The sequence below is a fragment of the Rhinolophus ferrumequinum genome, chromosome 21 (assembly GCF_004115265.2).
Source record: "Rhinolophus ferrumequinum isolate MPI-CBG mRhiFer1 chromosome 21, mRhiFer1_v1.p, whole genome shotgun sequence".
In the NCBI taxonomy this organism is placed as follows: domain Eukaryota; kingdom Metazoa; phylum Chordata; class Mammalia; order Chiroptera; family Rhinolophidae; genus Rhinolophus; species Rhinolophus ferrumequinum.
Genome location: NC_046304.1, coordinates 27,103,232 through 27,121,744, shown reverse-complemented (window position 1 = coordinate 27,121,744; position 18,513 = coordinate 27,103,232). Strand labels below are relative to the sequence as shown.

At 38.5% G+C, this 18,513-nt stretch overlaps 1 protein-coding gene, 3 non-coding genes and 2 pseudogenes across 4 annotated transcripts in view; 1 reads left to right on the top strand and 5 right to left on the bottom strand.

Moving 5' to 3' along the window:
- Positions 1-18,239, bottom strand: part of TEX14 (testis expressed 14, intercellular bridge forming factor) — a 78,477-nt gene extending 60,238 nt beyond the window's left edge. Inside the window, exons 1-2 of the mRNA XM_033090032.1 lie at positions 18,191-18,239; positions 2,333-2,469 (exon numbers count right to left, since the gene is read on the bottom strand). Coding sequence (XP_032945923.1) covers positions 2,333-2,468 — 136 coding nt within the window. The 5' untranslated portion in view covers position 2,469; positions 18,191-18,239. The remainder of the gene's footprint in view (positions 1-2,332; positions 2,470-18,190) is intronic.
- LOC117012793 (60S ribosomal protein L12-like) lies at positions 112-632 on the bottom strand (annotated as a pseudogene).
- On the bottom strand, positions 3,932-4,087 carry LOC117014139 (U1 spliceosomal RNA). Its single transcript, XR_004421443.1, has one exon. It is a non-coding gene; the product is annotated as a U1 spliceosomal RNA (small nuclear RNA).
- LOC117014127 (U1 spliceosomal RNA) lies at positions 9,307-9,474 on the bottom strand. Its single transcript, XR_004421432.1, has one exon. It is a non-coding gene; the product is annotated as a U1 spliceosomal RNA (small nuclear RNA).
- On the bottom strand, positions 10,377-10,540 carry LOC117014175 (U1 spliceosomal RNA). Its single transcript, XR_004421471.1, has one exon. It is a non-coding gene; the product is annotated as a U1 spliceosomal RNA (small nuclear RNA).
- LOC117014189 (uncharacterized) lies at positions 11,527-11,617 on the top strand (annotated as a pseudogene).
- Positions 18,240-18,513: the final 274 nt, after the last annotated feature.

The window sequence follows — 18,513 nt, the reverse complement described above, 5'->3', positions numbered from 1 at the left end:
ACTTGGCTTGAGGCTAGGAAGGAGAAAAGCCACAGCATTCTATTCTTGTTAATGACTTTTTTTTTCTGGTTGTCAAAAGATCTTTAATGGAACTATTTTCTTTTGTAGTTCTTAACTGGCTGGGCATTCCACTGCACCACTGTAGATGTCATCTATGATGTCATGAGGGTAGCGGCCATCAACATTGGGAGGTCCCCAAGATCTCTTTAATGGTTCCAGAGAGTTCTCCAGCTAAAGATTGATGCCGCGTCTGTTGGACAATGTTGACAATCTCATCAAAAGCAATATTTCCACTGTGTTCAATGTTTTTGTTTTTGCTTCCTTCTGTCTCTTGGCAGTTCTTTGAGGGATTTGATGACCAGAGCAGAGGCAGAAGGTACAACCTCAATCTGGGCTTGTCTGTTCTGAATGGTCAGTTCCACGGGACTCCTCAGACCCTACCAATCACCAGTGATTTAGCGATGTCATCACCAAACTTTTTTTGGAGACAGACCCCGAGGGCTGATCTTGGAGACCAGGACAGACATAGAACCAGCTTCCCCACCAGTGTACCTCAGATATATGACTTTGATCTCGCTGGGGTCATACTTTAGCGGCCCGCAAGAGGCGGCTGGTGTTAGATGAACCCGGATTCAGGACAAAGTTGAGCCTTGGCCTCCAAGTCGAAAGCCAAAAGAAAGCGTGAATGACTTAAAAGAATGTTTTCCACTGACACCCCCACCACTACACCACTACGTTTCTTTAGATAAGCCCAAGGCGGGCGATGGAGTTGAAGGTTCAAGGACCATTCCGGCCATCTCTTAAGAAGCCAGTTACAGCTGTCAATCCCATCCCCTGCTCTAGCTTAATGTCACGAATTTGAAGATGCAGACTGTTCAGGAGATGTCTAAGAGGTAAACGTCCTAAAACTGCTCGTCACATTGGGGGGTGTGGATGGACAGACACTAGAAGTTACTATATGCTTATCTTGAACATCAATTTTTATGTTAAAACACACATGGATGATATACACACAATGGAATAATAGTCATAAAAAGAACGAAATCTTGCCATTTGTGACAACAAGTCTGGATCTTGAGGGTATAATGCTAAGTCAAATAAGTCAGAAAGAGAAAGACAAATTACCAGGATTTCACCCATACATGGAATCAAAAGCAAACCAAATAAAAACAAACTCATAGATACAAAGAACAAATTGGTGGTTACCAGACGGGAAAGGGGCTGGGAGGTCATCAAAAGAGATGAAGGGGGTCAATTCTATGATAATGGATAGTAACTAGACTTGGGGGTGGTCACTTTGCAGTGTATACAGATATCAAATTGTAACATTATGTACCTGAAACTTATATAATAAATATATACACATGGATGTGTTTGGGGGTAAAATGTAACATTTTGAGGGGGGAAATAAAACAAGATCTTTCAAATAAATTATTGGGCTGTTAGCTACTTCATCTACAGAATCCAGGGGTGATACAAGAAAAAGTTTGAGAACTTTTTGAGGGAATATTTTGTAGGATAAATGGATCCTATAAAAATTGGGGTACCCTTCTGCCAAGTTGTCAGGAATGCTGTTGAGGCAAATGGAGAAACACTAGAGAAATTAGGTCACCTTGACTGTTCTACAAACCAGCAGAGAGAAGCTTCATAAGCCTCCCTTTCAGTACGGAGAAGGGAGAGGGGGAATCCAGCAGGACTCTGGTTACTCTGAAAAAAGCAGATCTGGATCTCTAGATCAGAGGCCAAATACCAGAGAGGTTTCGTTCAGATGCGGGGGTTTTTCTATCTGTTTGTTCTTTTAAAGGTTGCCTGAACTAAGTTTGCTATTTCTCTCTGCCCTTATTGGCTTAGCTCCCTGGAGCCTCCAGGAAACAAACAAAAAAAAAAACACAAAAACCAACCAACCAACCAAACACACACAAAAAGAACACACACAACAACAACAGCCCTGGAGACAAAAGCACCAAGTGCATGGAAGCAGCCAGGGTGAGGAGAGCTGTGAACGCTGGCCTCCTTACTCCACCACAGACCTCAGAAGACCCAGTGGATGAAGTAGGTGTGAAGGAAAAAAGGGGAATGATCAGGCAGGATCAGAGGCCGGGCTTTCATTTGGAGAAACCTTAGGAGACTAACAGTGGGAAGACCAGCCTTCAAACAGAAATTTATGCTCTCTACTGAACTTTACGACTGCACTGGTAAAGAACATCTCATCTCTAGATTTAACGTCTAATCCCTCCAAGAACTCCTAGTTTTAGGATGTACCTGGTTTTCCTTCCAATGCTATTCAGAAATGCGGACCAAGATGCAGCTGCCATTTCAACACAGTGCCTACCTTTCTTAAGAATCTTCTTCACTTTCACATAGTTCCCGTGTTTGACATACTCATGAAGCTGAGCTTCCAAGGAGTCATTTCTTAAGGAACCAAGCTGAACAGGACAGGGTATTGGAAGATGAACAGCCCGAGACATCCTGTTTCAAAAGAAAACAACATGCTTATTCTGAATCAGAAACGCAAGCAACTTAGATTTTGTTTCTACAAGATTAACGTTAATTCTCAATGTTACTGTTGAAATTGAAGAACTGGAAATGTTTATTACTAATTCCTGGGACTGAAAAAGTGATGACTACTAAGAAGTCATTGGGCTACTGGCTAAAGTCTCCATTATCTTCTTACAACTGTACAAATTTAATGTGCATATTCAGGCTCTGACATACTGGAATGTTCACTTGTATATGACACTGCTGCTCAATCTTATGTTGCTTATTTTGGTAAATTACATGTAACCTAAAATGTACCATTTTAAATATTTTTAAGTGTTCAGTTCAGTGGCATAAAGTATATGCACATTGTGCAATCATCACTACCATCCATCTCCAGAACTTTTTTCATCTTCCCAAACTGGAACTCCGTATCTATTAAACACTAACTCCACATTTTCTCCTCTTCCAAGCCCCTGGCAACCACCATTCTTTCTGTCTCTATAAATTTGACTACTCCAGGTACCTCATATAAATGGAAACACAGTATTTGTCCTTTTGTGACTGGTTTATTTCACTATGACCTCAAGGTTCATTCATGTAGCAGCATGTATCAGAATTTCCTTTATTTAAAGGATGAATAGGTTAGAGGTTTCGGTCAAGATGGTGGATAGTAATCACTGCTTGCCTCCTCTAACGACTATATTAGAACTACAACTAAATTATAGAGCAATCAACCTGGAGAACCATCTGAAGACTAGCTGAATAGAAGTCCTATAACTAAGGATATAAAAAAGCTGCATTGAGACTGAACAATATGAGAACAAAATGTCAATTTTTCATAGAAAGCAAAGGAGTAATATTCCATTGTGCGCATATGCACATACACCCCATTTTGTTTATCCATTCATCCACTGATGGACACTTGCTTGGGTTGATTCCATCTTTGGCTACTGCGAATAACGCTGCTATAAACAGGGATATACAAATAGCTCTTCTAAACCTCCATTTTCAATTCTTGACAGTATATACCCAGAAATAGGATTGCTGGATCATACGGAAACTCTACGTTTAATTTTTTGAGGAACTGCCATCCTGTTTTGTATACTAGTGGCTGCACCAGTTCTACATTCCACCAGCAGTACAGGAGTTCCAATTTTTCTAGAACTTCACCAACACCTGGTAATTCTCACTGGAAGTTTTAATAAACAAGCAAACACACTTCATTGTTTTAAACAGTTTTCCAGAACTTTGTAACACTACTAGAGTAAAAATTAAACTAGATTCATATGAAAGAGCAAAATACAAAACTAATAGAAAGCAACGGGGATTTTATTTGTTTGACATTACGCAATTGCAAATAACCAAGTCACTTCTCTTATGCATATTACAACTTCACACAATAAAGTTTTTAAGAGAATTAAAAGAGATTCTACCTTTGTCACAAGTTTACCAGGGAAGAGCGAAAATGCAGTTGCCAACTACTGCAAGTTATGCAGTTGAGTTCCCACACTTGGGAAATTACAAAGGTCAGCACCCCCGGAATGCAATAGGTGAGGCTTGCTCTGGGAAAACCACCTCCATGATCATGATATTTCCCCGAAAATAACACCTAGCCGAACAAATAGGCTCTAAAGCGTCTCTTATAGCAAAAGTCAATATAAGACCCAGCATTAGATTACACCCGGTCTTATTTTAATTTTTTGCTCTGGAAGACGCATTAGAGCTGATCATCCAGCTAGGTCTTATTTTCAGGGAGACAATATGAGTTGTTTGTGTTGCCTGGCACCACACCATCATCCTCAACACACTTTGTAGTCTGGTCCATTGTATTTGGCATTCATTTAAGCCCTCAGCTGGAAATTGCAGGGGTTACTTATATTGCAGACACTAAAGTACAGCCTTTTTGATATCCATAGGAAAGTCTGCACCAGTAAAGACACACTCGAACCGGCAGTCACTGCTCTACTCATCTACATATCCCCGCCTCTTGTCACTCTACACCACTGCTTGAAGCAGATAAATTCGCTTTGGTCAGGCCTTGCGACGATCCAAAAGATGATCAAAAGACGATCGTAGACAGGTGTAGCAGTGGAGATTTTTCAATTCCTGGCCTTCCCGAGGATAAGCAAAGGTTCTGACGTGGGTCTGTTACGCGTCTCAATTCCGCGCTGCAGTGCTGGGCAGTTTGGGAGGTGGAGGCGTACATCCTGCAGAGGGACAGGCTGGACAGCGGTTATGGCGGGTCTGAATCGCCGCTCCACTCTGGGCTTAGGTCATACCCTCAGTCTCTCAGTCTCCATTTCCCAAAATTGTAAAGTGGGAGTAACAAGCGTGCCTGCCTCTCAAAGTTTCTGTGACGAATGAAGAGAAGGCGTGTAACATACAGCTTTAAGCCCCTCCACCCTGACCAGGGCCATCCCGCTCCTGGACAGGTGCCGGGTGTAGTTGAGGACCCAAAGCTGGCTTGGCATTGATTCAAGTCTGCAGTGCCCGGCATAAAGGGAAGCAGCGTCTGGCCTGGATTTAGAACAAACTGAATGCTCCTTTCTTCTTTTTAGACAATGAAAATAGATACATCATGTTTTCCTTTCTGCCCTTGTGGCTAGGCACTCTGGGCAAAACAACTCCTGTTTGCAAAAACTAGGGTATCAGACCTTGGTGGTGTAAAGGCAAAACTTTATCTTTGTCCTGTTAGGGTTTCAGGCTGGACATAAGAATAAAATTGGAAGAGGCAGTTTAACAGGATAAAAGTATACACATTTAAGGTAAGTTTACCTGACACAGGAGCCCTCTAAGGAAATGGAGACCCAAGGGGGGAAAACCTAAATGCTTTTATATTAGGTTGAACAAAGAGCGGCAGTTGTGAAATAGTAACACATATGATGAGGCTAACGGTAGATTAGAATGATTTTAACAAGGTCTGTACAGAATTCTTCTGGCTTTGATTCCCCTTCTCTGGAAATGTTTCTTTTCCTCTGGAGAGGGGAAGATATCTTTCATGTGGTTGTTTTAGCTCCTCCTGCTTTCAGGAAGAAAAGGGGAGGTCAAAACACAGCTCTTCTTATATCTGCTTTCTTTCCAAGAATTTCTAGCTCAAAATACTCTTTATGCCAAAGTGGTATATTTGGGGGTGGCATATTCTGTGATCCTGCAGGAGTATTTCCCTCTTAGAGTACATGATTTTTTTTTATTAAAAGCTTTGTTTTGTATTTTTGGAGGGTATTTCATATTATTACAATAGTGATAAATTTCCCTTGCAGATAAATTAGGAAAACACAGAAGTATTTTTTAAAAATTAAAAATAAACCACAATCCCACTAAAAAAATTACCACTCTTAATTAACACTTTGATATTATACATAGTAACTCCAATTCTTTATGGATATATATTTTAATAGGATTATACTTCACATGCTATTTTATAATATTTTTTCATTCATTTTGCTATATATTGTCATAGATAATTTATATGATCAATATTCTATTGCTTCCAGTTTACGGCCATTTTATATATATATATATATATATATATATATATATATATATATATAGCTACAATGAACAGACCTGTAGATATATCTTTGCAAACAATTAATGATGATTTCTTTACTAATTTCTAGTAGTTTTCCATTATGGTAATATTTTAGTCATCTTAAGTGCCTTAAACTGAGTAGGGGACATATGATCGATATTTTTAAATTCTTTAGAAACCACTTTTCCCTGATTCCTTTTATTTTCAAAGTCTAGATCTCTTTCTAAGTTCAGGGTTCATAATTAATTATTAAAAAAAAAACACAAAGAAAAACTTAAGTTTGTTAAGAATGAGAGGGAAGCCTAAATTGTATAATGTTGCATGCAAAAAATGAGCATATGAAATTGAATAAATACTATGATTAAAACAATTTATAGAAAGGCAAAGTTTAAGAAACTTAAAGGAAATATACCAAAATGCAAACTAACATTATGTTAGAGTTAATACAGAACTGTTTTGTTTTCTCTAAATATTCTGTAACATGTCCATAATATTACTTGTACTAAAAAAAATTTTGATCTTAATTATATACCTCTAGTGCCAAAAAATGTTCATACTTTTGCCCTAGAAATTTTTTTTATCTAAACTTTGTTATCTAATTTATCTAAAGGAAGTAATTCTAGAGAAAGATTATGTCCTATGCACAAGGATATCCATCATAGATTTACTTATAATTGCCAAAAAACAAAATCACCCCCAAACCCTAGATATCAAAGCAATAGAGAAATGGAGTATTAAACAAACATAATAGTAACAATAACAATCAGCATGAAAAATTTTTATTATGTAAGGTTAAGAGGGGAAAAAAAGATATGAAATGGTGTGTATACCATGACTGCAATTTTGTAAAAATGTGTATCCTTAAGGAAAATTATTAGAAGGAAATTCATTAAAATGATATAAATGATAGTGGTTGTACAGGTTATAAACTTTTTTCGTAATAAGGGAAACAAATCCTGCTTGAACCACCACAGGGGTATTCCACATAGTATTTAAAGAGTTTTGAACATAGGGTTTAGCATCAGAGAGACGTAGGCTCAAATTGTGATTTTACCATATTTTAGTTGTCATTGCTTGAGTTTACCCTTTTGGAATGATAATTATCAGTAAAAATTATATCACAGTAAAACAACCAACTATAGTCAGTAACTAAATCAGAGGCTCCAAATAAGCAAAGATGGAGGAACACAGCCGCCCGCAGTACAGTAATTATTTGGAGAGCTCCTGCATAGCTGGGGAAGGGCAGCACTGACATGCCTACCAATCTCTCTCAGATCATGGATTCCCTGCCATCTGAGATGTTCTGTTCCAACAGACATGCCCCTCACTGTGAGTTGCACCCCCATCTCTGAATTTCTATCCATTCCTTAGCCTCATGGGGGTCAGGGAAAAGTTCATGCTAAGAAATACTATGAGGGTGGCAGGTATACGTGATAATTTTTAAAAGCCAAGCTTTGTTATATAAGTTCATAAAGCAGGTGTGACTGTCAAGAAGTCCACCACAGCAATACAACTGAATCTAAATGTCACTACCAGGAAAGACCATTCTACAGACACCCTGCGTTGCCTGGAGGAGAACCCATTCACTCTTGACATACACACCCATGCTCTGCATTTCCCATCCACAGGGCTCTGCAATGTAAACCACAGTCACTTAAGACATTTGCTAGATAACCTCATGCACAAAGTGTGACCCAGCCCAACTCAGTTATACAGTATCATTTCATTATTGAACTACCTTCCTAATTTTATTCCAGGAAGTTTGATTTTTACAGGAGGAAAGATGCACTTTGCTTGTCTCCATGGTATCCAGGTGTGACAGCCTGGTCACAGCTCTGAGACCTCTAGGACTATTTGTTCCCCCATAGATTTGATTTCACAAATACTCAAAAGGCTCTTTTTGCTCTGCTGAGGAAATTCTATTTCTGATGATCATATTGCCTATTCCAGTATTTTCAGCACTCACAGAATATTCTTGACATTCTATGAGTGCTAATGATGGAAAAACACCTGCTCTCAAGTTATTACTTGTATGTACCATGTTTCCCCCAAAATAAGACCTAGTCGGTCTATGATCTCTAATGCGTTTTTTGGAGCAAAAATTAATGTAAGACCCAGTATTATTTTACTGTAAGACTGGCTCTTTAACATAACATAACAACATAACATAACATACTATAATACCGGGTATAATATAATATATACCGGGTCTTACATTAATTTTTGCTCCAAAAGACGCATTAGAGCTGACTGTCTGGCCAGGTCTTATTTTCGGAGAAACAGGTACTTCCCACTTATAGCCACTTAAACTTTCAAGGTGCCAGCCACTGGCCTAGACACGGGGGATACTAAAAGGAATTACGTAGAGATAGATTCTTGCCTGAAATAAATAAGATTGCAATCTATAGGGGAAAGAGAACTGCCAGAACTATAGGAAAAGAGTGGTGAGCACTAATAAAAGGGGTAAGAATTAAGTTCAGTCAGGACCACATTATGACTTTGAAGGGTCCTGAACACTTTTGCCTTTGTGGTCACCACACACACATATACACACAACATACACACATGACTACACCGATAAAAATGAATATATTATATATGACATTTTCTTACACCTAAAAATTCATCGTTTTCCTTCTGATTTTAAAACAAGTTAAATGCCTACAGTATCTAGTGTTTAAGTCCATACTGGGTTCAGTGGCAATTTGGGTGGATCCCAGGCTTCATAAGAGAGTTGAATGAAGAAGCATTTTCCAGGTTGAGAGGGAAGGCATTCCAGGAAGAGCAAGCATGTGAGTATATGGAAGTAACACAGCAAGGCCTTCTGTAAACTTTTTAAAATAAGGAAACAATACTGTCAAATAGAATATAATGCGCACAACTTATGTTATATAAAAATTTTAGTAGCCACATTTAAAATGGTAATAAAAACCTGTTGAAGTTAATTAACACGTTTTGCTTATCCCCCAAAAAAGAGATGATGTAACATTTTTTTTTACACCAAATCTGTAAGATCCTCTGTGCACTTGACCCTTTGTAGCACATCAATTCAAGCCCTACAACAGACAACTGAAGATAATACAACCCTACCAAAGCAATCTTGTTAATTAATAATAATCAAAAACAACTTGTCCAACTCGCATACACTAACCAGTATTTATAGGACAAAAACTGACAGCACAAGACCAAGAAAACCAAAACACACCCAAAGACAATCCCACCAGAAAAGCAACCAAAGCAAGGTGTCTTGGAAAAAGAGAACTTAACTGATATCTGATATTCACACATATGACCAGGGGAGAGTGTGAATGCAGTCCCCCACTACCACAAATCATGCAGTATAGTTTCCCCCATTTGAGGAAATCGCAGAGGTCCACACACCCGGAGTGCAATAAGTAAACAAACCTCACCCTGGGAAAACCACCTTCGTGATCATAGTATCTCCTCTACCAGGTAAGTATGAATTACTGGTATTGCCTGGCACCTCACCCTCAGATTCCAAATACTCACACATATGGTCACTCTCTTCATGCAATCTCTAGACTACCATCTACAAAATAAAGATTTCTCCAAATTGTAAAAGCCAGACAACATGTTGGATACTGTAATATTTGCAAAATTCATAAATTATGTACAATGTGAAGAAGACACTGTTCATTTACATACTCCAAACATTTTTTAGGTACATTCTATGGCTCCTGACAAATCTGTCTGCAGGTTTTGTTGATGGGGTGGGTGGAATAATGGCCCACCAAAAGTCTCCAAGTCCTAATCCCTGGAATTTGTGACTGTATTACCTTACTTTGTGGCAAAGGTGATTTTGCAAATGTTATTAAGGATGTGAGATGGGGAAAGTATCCTGAATTACTCAGGTGGGCCTACTGTAATCACAGGGCCCTAACAAAAAGGAAGAAGGAAGTAAAGTAGGAAGGCCAGAAAAAGATTTAAGGACAGAAAATACAATCCCAGAGAAAATGCTAAATTGTTGGCTGTGAAAATGGAGGAACAACACAACAAAAAATATATAGATTCAGTCTCTCGGCTGTGAAAATGGAGGAACAACACAACAAAAAATATATAGATTCAGTCTCTCGAAACCACACCTAGAAAAGCAGCAGCCCTGCAGTTCAGACCTCCAAAAGTGTTTCAACCTCTGATCTCAAGGACTGTAAGCATTCGTTACTTAAAACTATCAAAACTTATATAGACTACTATAGCAATACTAGATATATAGTGGAGAAACATGAAAAACACAGTAGCAGCAATCTACCATCCAAACCAAAAATCCCTTTCTGGTATCCTATAAAGACTTAACCAAACTATATGTAAGCAGCTAAGTACTCTTCTTTTAAACAAATTAAGCCAGGGGAGAGCGCGAACGCAGTCCCCCACTACCACAAATTATGCAGTCGAGTTTCCCACATTTGGGGAAATCGCAGGGGTCAGCACACCCGGAGTGCAATGGGTGAGCCTCGCCCTGGGAAAACCACCTTCGTGATCATGGTGTCTCCCCTGCCAGGTAAGTATGAGTTGTCAGAATTGCCTGGCACCTGACCCTTAGATTCAAATCACTCTAAAGATAGGATCACTTTTCTCACGCATTCCATCGACCCCCTTACTTCTGGAGTAAAGAGTCTCCAAATTATAATTACTATGCAGCAGTAATTTGTATATATGGATATTGTCACAATCTTAGGAAATATATGGCTAGTGTAAATGACCAGCAGTCCCTGCGTTTATCTGCATATTCCACACCCTTTTTGCTGATGTCATTTAGTGCATCCTTTTCCTAGTAGTTAGTGGTGCTGTTCACATAAAACAAAGGAAAAGGCACTCTACAAATTTAAACAACATAAATTAGTTCCTCTTAGGGCTTGGGGCTAATGATGTCACTGTGATGTCTGGCGCAGTTCAGCAAGCCGCTATTCACATAACTGAAAGAGCAAGTCTGAAAAGATGAAATTTGACAAAACTACATTAAAAACCTCAGTCCGTGCATTGCTAAAAATAGGTTGTCAGTTCAAAGTTAACAAGTACAAAATAATGCTCTCTTTCAGATATGCAGCAACTGATCACCCTTCCTTGAAGATCAGTTAGTTGTACAAACACTAATTCTAATTTTGAACAGAGCACACTAGGAAAAGGCTCAGGCAGCAGCCCCTCCTACGCTCACATTGGGAGAAGTCGCAGGGATCGACCCAGCGGAGGGGTGATGACGGCCCTCCTGGCTGGAAACTATCCTCATCATGAGAGTGTCTCCCGTCCCAAGCAAGAGTAAGTCGTGTTTCCACTTGTCCATAAAACTTCCTGTGCTCAACACTACGAGCACCGGGTCACCTGTTTGGTTTTTCATGGGTTCCTCTGAAATCCAGGGCAAGACGACAGGAGAATCCACCCTACCAGAAACTCCTGAGCCTTGCTAGACACGTATCACTCTTCAAAAACAGCATAGCCTGTCTCAGGCAATGGTTAATAACTGACATATTCCACGTCCACCTAATAAATATTATCAAGTGCTCACTTAGGCAGTACATATGCTAAAATTGGAACAATACAGCCCCTGCGCAAGGAAGATACACAAATTTGTGAACCTTCCATATTAAAATATATACTATATATACCTACATATACAGATACATATAATCAGCCTTCTCAATCCTGTCCTTCCTGCTCTGTAAATTAGAACTGGAGTTTCCAGCCTTAACTGTTCTTCAGATGTCTCCTCAAGTTCACATAAGAACCACCCTATTTTCCAAAGTTTTTTTATCTTGACTCTTCTGGTATTCTCTCCTCTGCCAAAATAAATTACCCAGAGTTTTGTATCTTTAGAACAGGATGAAACAATGCTGTTTTTAAAAAATCTTATTAAAGATTAACATACAGTAATTGAGAATATAGGTGTCTGAGATGGAGAGAGAAAAACATTGCGGGGAGGGGACTATGTGATATGAGTTGCAACTATTCCTGAAGTCTGACCTTTTGACAGTCTACCAGTTTAATTTTTATAGACTCTCTCCCCCAAAAGAAAGAAGTATTATGTAATATATACACACACATAGGCACATCCACAAACACATACATATATAATCTGCAAACAAAACATCTACATTTGGTTTTGGGAAATGAAAGTTAAGATACTTTGAAATCTGATTGAGAACCACTCACGTAAGAGAAAAAGGTGATGTCTATGAACTAGACAACCGTTACCACCAAACTTTTAAATTTCAAATGCCATTTTTAGCAGGTGTGTGACCAACAGTGCTTTCTTAAATAACACAGAGCGCCTCAAGGCCCCACAGTCTTCACAAGGCTAATTTAAATATTTCACAAGAACTTCATCGTTACTGGCCTTGTTATCAAAATATTCATCAAGACAGTCTTCCTTAGGGCAAGAAGGTAAATGTCCCCCACTCTCTGCTGAAACAGGTTAAGAAAAAATTTTAGTACCATAATCCTCGCAGAAGCAGACCTTAATATCCTTTGAGGAAGAGCCTCAACGTTTCTTTGATTAGAAAAATATAAGGAAATGTATGTTTGTTAAATACTAACACAGTTAGCAAAGAAAAAGTGGAGAGGCTTCTTAGTTCATTTTACAAAAGTTGCAAAACTGTTGCCAAACCAGACAAAGTAGACATAATAATGTCACTTATGAACAAAAATACAAAACTCATAGTTAAGTCTATAAAATCTTTACACACTGAATCTAGCAGGATATTAAAAGAATATACACAATAGCTAGATAGGTTTTATACCAGGAATATAGTACCTAATAAGTACATAAATGTATATGATAAAGGTAGCATTTTATATAGATGGGGGAAAGATTGATTACTTCATACAGAGTGCTTAGAAAATTGGCTCACCCCTGGAAAGAAGGGGAAAAAACTGCTTCCCTCCTCCTACTTTACCTTAAAAAAAAATCAGATAAATTAAAATGTACGAGTTAAATCATGAACTAAATGTAGAAAAAAATTGATTAACAAAAAGAAAGACTTTCTAAGTATGTTACCAGAGCCAGAATTAAATACAAACTTTGACTGGACTTGCATACACAAAACCTCAAAGTAGAAAAACCTCATAAAGTTTAAATACACAAGACAAAGTGGGAAGATATCTGCAATATATAGATTAGACAATAGCTTGTATGATAGAGTATGCATATGAGGGTAGGCAGCATATGGAATAAAATCATGGGTTTTGATGCCAGACAAAACTGGGCAGAATACTTGGCTTATAGTAAGCACAATAAATAGTTATTGTCTCAGATAAAAAAACCCATAGACCTATTACAAATATATATTTCAAATTAAAAGCAGCCCACTTAAAAAGAGGAAAAGGATGTACATCCACGTTCATAGAAGCATTATTCACAATAGCCAAGAGGTGGAAGCAAACGTCCACCAACAGAGGAATGGATACACAAAATGTGAATGGAACGTTGTTCAACCTTATAAAGGAAGGAAATCCTGGCTCATACTACAGCATGGCTGAACCTTCAGGACATTATGCTAAGTGAAATAAACCAGTCACAAAAAGATAAATACTGTATGATTCCACTTATATAAGGTATTATATAAGTATTAAGAGTAGTCAAACTTCTAGAAATGATGGTTGCCAGTGGCTGGGGAAGGGGAAATGGAGAGTTGTTTAGTGGGTACAGGGTTTCAGGTTTGCAAGATAAAAAAGTTCTGGAGATTGGCTGCATAACATTGTGAATGTAAGTAACACAATTGAACTGTACACTTAAAAATGGTTAAGATGATAAATTTTGTTATGTGTATTTTACCACAATTAGAAATTAGTAGTAGTGCTCAAAGGATATACATGAGGTGGTTACAGTGATAAAATATATTTGGCCAATAAAATTAAATGAAAAGATTTTTAATGTCAGTAATAAAAGACAACAACCATTTAAAGTCAATTATACCTCAATAAAAAAGAAAAAAAAGTGACCATTTAAAGACTGCTAAGCACCAGTGCTGGGGTGGAGATGGGAAAACCAGCCCTCATACGCTGTTCGCAGGAGTTTAAGTGGTACAAACTTTGCCAATGTGATTTAAAATGAAAATGTGCATACTCTGACCCAGGAGTTCTACTTTCAGAAATGTATGGGGGGAGGGAGGGAAGAAGGGAGGAAGAGCGAAAGAGAGAGAACACATACTACTTCACAGGAAAAAACCGGAAATAATTCAACTGTCTTTATAGGTCACGGATTAGAAAGATGGGCCTCAGGACAGAATAGTATGCACTCATTAAAATTAATTTTCAAATAATTTTTAATCACATGGAGAAGGCTTTGACAAAATATTAAGTGAAAAACAAAAGATATATAAATTATTTTTCACAACTCAATCACAAGTATGTAAAATAAATACATTATATGAACTTGTAGAAAGAGTAAAATAAACCAATATAGTAACATTATCTTTGAGTTGAAAAGGTTTCGGTTTTACTTTCTTCTTTGTATTGTCTGTATTTTTTTCCCCTACAACTAGATACTTCCCACAAGTATATTTTTTCCATTATATTTAAGAGTACAAAACAGAAAAAACATAGGGAGAAAGGAGCAGATCAATCATCTAATCATCCATTCTTTTAACAAGAATCTACTGAGCACTCACTATAAGCCATGCACTGGGCTAGGGGCTCTAGGTAAACAGTGAGTAAGTCCACATGGTCCCCACTTTGAGGCTTTCAGTTTACTTGGGGAGACATGTTAAATATATGATCACACAAAGGCACTTGTTGATATGACCTAGTTTTGAGGGGGTTTGTTGGAGATAGATTCAGGGTCAGAGAAAGGGTCAATGAATACTGAGATTTAAAGGATAAATAGTAGTTAATTGGGTTAGGCAGGGAGAAGTAATAAAACAGGCATGTGGAAAGGCTCTGTTGTGGAATGAAGTCTGGCACACACAAGGAATTAAGGCTAGAGTGGCTGCAGTGTAGAGAGTAAAGAGGGGAGAGGGTAAGGATGCAGAACATGCAAATCTTTTTGTAAGTCTTATTAAGAAATCTGATCTTTATCCTAAGAGCAAAATAATGAACAGTAATGTACTGTAGAAAGAATACTCAGGCTACTGCACGGGAGAACAGACTAGTGATAGAAGACAAGATGTACAAAAACCACAGTGGAAATGTCATGACTGTGTGCGATGTCAGAGGGGAAGTGGATGGGGGAGGGGGGGGTTGTCACTGTGTGAGGGATATAAATGATAAATGTCTAACTATTACATTGTTTTGTGCACCTGAAACTAATAAAAAAATGTTTGTTTTTTTTTTAAAAATGCACAAAAACCAGCCAAAATGCTCTTGCAGTACCTACACTAGAAATGGTCGAAGCTTGGCCTAGAGAAGACATAAACATCATCAAGATTATTTGAGAGAGAAAATAGATGTGATTTGTGGATACACTGAATATGGACAGTGAAAGGGAAGGAAGTGTTGAGGAGAATTCCTACGTTTCTGGTTTGTGCAGATGGAAAGAGGGATATTCAGTTCATGGAGGCGGGAAGTACAGGAAAACGACAAGGTTTGGGGAGTGGTCTAAAGATAATGGGTTAGGGTTAAGATAGGCTAAGTTGGAGACTTTGCATTGTCCAGTAAGCAATCAGATATTTGCATCTGGCGGTCAGAGAACAGGTCAGGGCTAGAAATACAAATTTATGAATCACTGGCATATAGTCACTGAATTGTGAATGTGAATAAATAGCAGAAAGACAGCGAGAGAGCGAGAAAGAATGAACAACAAAGGAGAAGAGGACAGACCAGAACAAAGTCGTCAGTAAAAGGTCTGCTTATGTATGGAGCCGTAAGAGAACTGTAACATTTCATGCCCAGGTTATGAAAGATGAGCTTGCAAGGGAGAAAGAAAAGCCAAATGGGTAGAAAGAAAGTCAGGAGTGTGTCATCACAGAAATCAAGTAAGAAGGTTTCAAGAGTTTGTGGACAACACACATATACTGAGCTCCTACTATGTATATAAGGCCTTGTGACACTGATATTCTACCTGAAATATATACGTCTGAGGCCTTAAGGCTTATCACAACCACCTCTAAAGCTAAGCCTTTATTCAGAGCTTTTGCTCAGTTCAAACAGCACTCATTTCTCCCTATTCCCAAAATCCACTTGAAACATGCAAGGTCACCATTTTTAAAAGTTCTATGTTTTTAGGCTAAAAGACTACACTTTTCCTCAGCTATAACAGAAATATTAATATTCCTCCCCCACATCTCTAGAAAATAGCCCAGTCAGCATGAAAATGTCTCCTTATTTGAATACTTATATAGATTAGATATAGATATTGACAGCAATAGCTCATTCCTACCCTTAGTATTATACCTAGATAGCAACGAAAGTCAGTAATGCAACGCAAGTCCAAAGTACTCAATGATGATCCTGATTGATTATAGGCTCCACAAAGGCGGAGACTGTCTTGTTTGTCCTGTCACTTAATATTTAATATTTAATCTTGCTCTAGTGATCCAATCTTCAATATGCTAATAATCTTAAATGGGGTCTTCAGTAAACTGTTCAGAAGATTATTTTAAGTATCAAATAAATAAGTAAAAGCACTTTTCTTTGGCACTTTACAATTGTAGGGATTAAAAAGAAAAAGTCCCACAGCATTAGCACTCTGCTGAGCTAGGTGTCCACTAAGGCTTTATTCAACTGAATATTAGACCATATTAGAACATTTTAAAGTGGAGAAAGAAACTTAAGATTTATGATGTACATTTCTGTGCCAAATACTTTATATTTGTTAATTTAACCTTTCCAACAACTGCATAAAATACTATCTTCTACTTGCAGATGAGAAAACTGAGAAACTTGCTGAAAGTCTCACAGTTGGTAATTTCCAGAGATGTAATAAAAACCCAAATTTGTATGACCCCAAAGCTCATGCCCATAGCAGTAGTACCTCTCAAACTTTTTCAACAAGTAACCCCAATTGCAAAGGAAAATAAAAACATTCCCAGGAGACTTTGGGAGACTACTGAAGTATCCAGTTTAAACTAGATCTTTCTTCAGTCTTATTTTTACCTTAAAATTTGTTTTTAGTTTGCATTTCACTCTACAATCTATTAATGCTTGTTTAATAGAAAACCTTTTAAATGGCTTACCAATTAAAAAACTCAACACTTCCCTCTCTAAAAAAATATTTGAGAAGATCTGACACTATAGGAAGATGCACCTTCCATAAAAATCCTATAGCTTTGTTTGGTTTCTGGTCTCTGGACTCATAAACCTGGATCCCTGTTTAAAAGCCTGATTACACAGCAAACTGCATTTTAAAAAATCTGAAGAATGATGAAAACAATAATTATAGGTAACTCAAGATACTAATAACACATAATTGTAAAGTTATAGAGACAACTAATTTCTTAACTCCCCAATGCCAATGAAACAAAATTCTAAACACAAAAGATCCCATTGCGTTTGACCAAACTAACCGAAGAGCTATCCCTGAATGTGTTACCACCATCTCTTCTTCACCCAAGACCCTGGTTGCTTTGAAAGTATGAATTCTCCCTGTGGACATTTATGAAATGCCGACTGTGTGCCCAGATGTGGATCATACTACAAGTTAAGCAATGTACTCAGCGGCAAACCACATTCTGACCAGTCGACTCTACCAGACTTTCCCTGCCTTACCAAATGGCGGACAAACACTTCTCGAATTCTCCCCCCCATCACTTCACAATTTGGAGGTAGCTCGCGGTAGAAAAAAGGGTCCGAGGTTTTAATTTCGGCTTCAAGAAAACTGCTCTGAGCTTCTATGTCGTTTTTTACCTGGCGGCATCGTTGTGAGCATTTCAGATGTGTGGGATTTGCTAAAGTGCTCAACATGTTTCCTTCGTTAGATCTTCCGCACTTAAAGGGCTTTGACTTGCAATATTTAGGAAGTTATTTAAACTAGGAAGTAAAGTCAAGGCTAAGGATCCTCGCCAGAAGGTAGGGAACGAGTTACACCCAGAAAGAAATCATAATTCATCTAAGCAAGTAAAGACTTCGTAAACCACCTTCCATACTGCCTCTCAAATCCCTTCAAGTCCTCTAATTTAGAAGCCGTCCATTCCCCACTTTGTACCAGAACAGGAGCTCTTTCGTAGCTCAACTGCTCTCAGGACAAGAGGAGCCCACGCCCAACCCACTATGAGGATATTATGTGCTTACTTTTCTAGCTACTTAAGCCAGGAAGGCCGTGAAGAACTAACGGTCTCAGACACCATCTTGCTCCAAACTGAACTCGAGGAAAGGCGTGGGTGGGTGCGGGGATTGGTCCGCGAGCGCTCCAGAGGCGTGGCGGGCTGGCCCACAATCCCTCGCGAGGGCGGGAAAGGAGAGGGGGACAAGCAAGGGGGACAGCGGGCAAGAGGAGCCAAAGAAACTGTAACCCTGTAATACGGATACAGATTAATCCTTATACGGCCGTTCCATACCCCAAACCGATAACTGACCAGTGTGTGGGATTTACTCCCACTCAGAGAGGTCGTTCC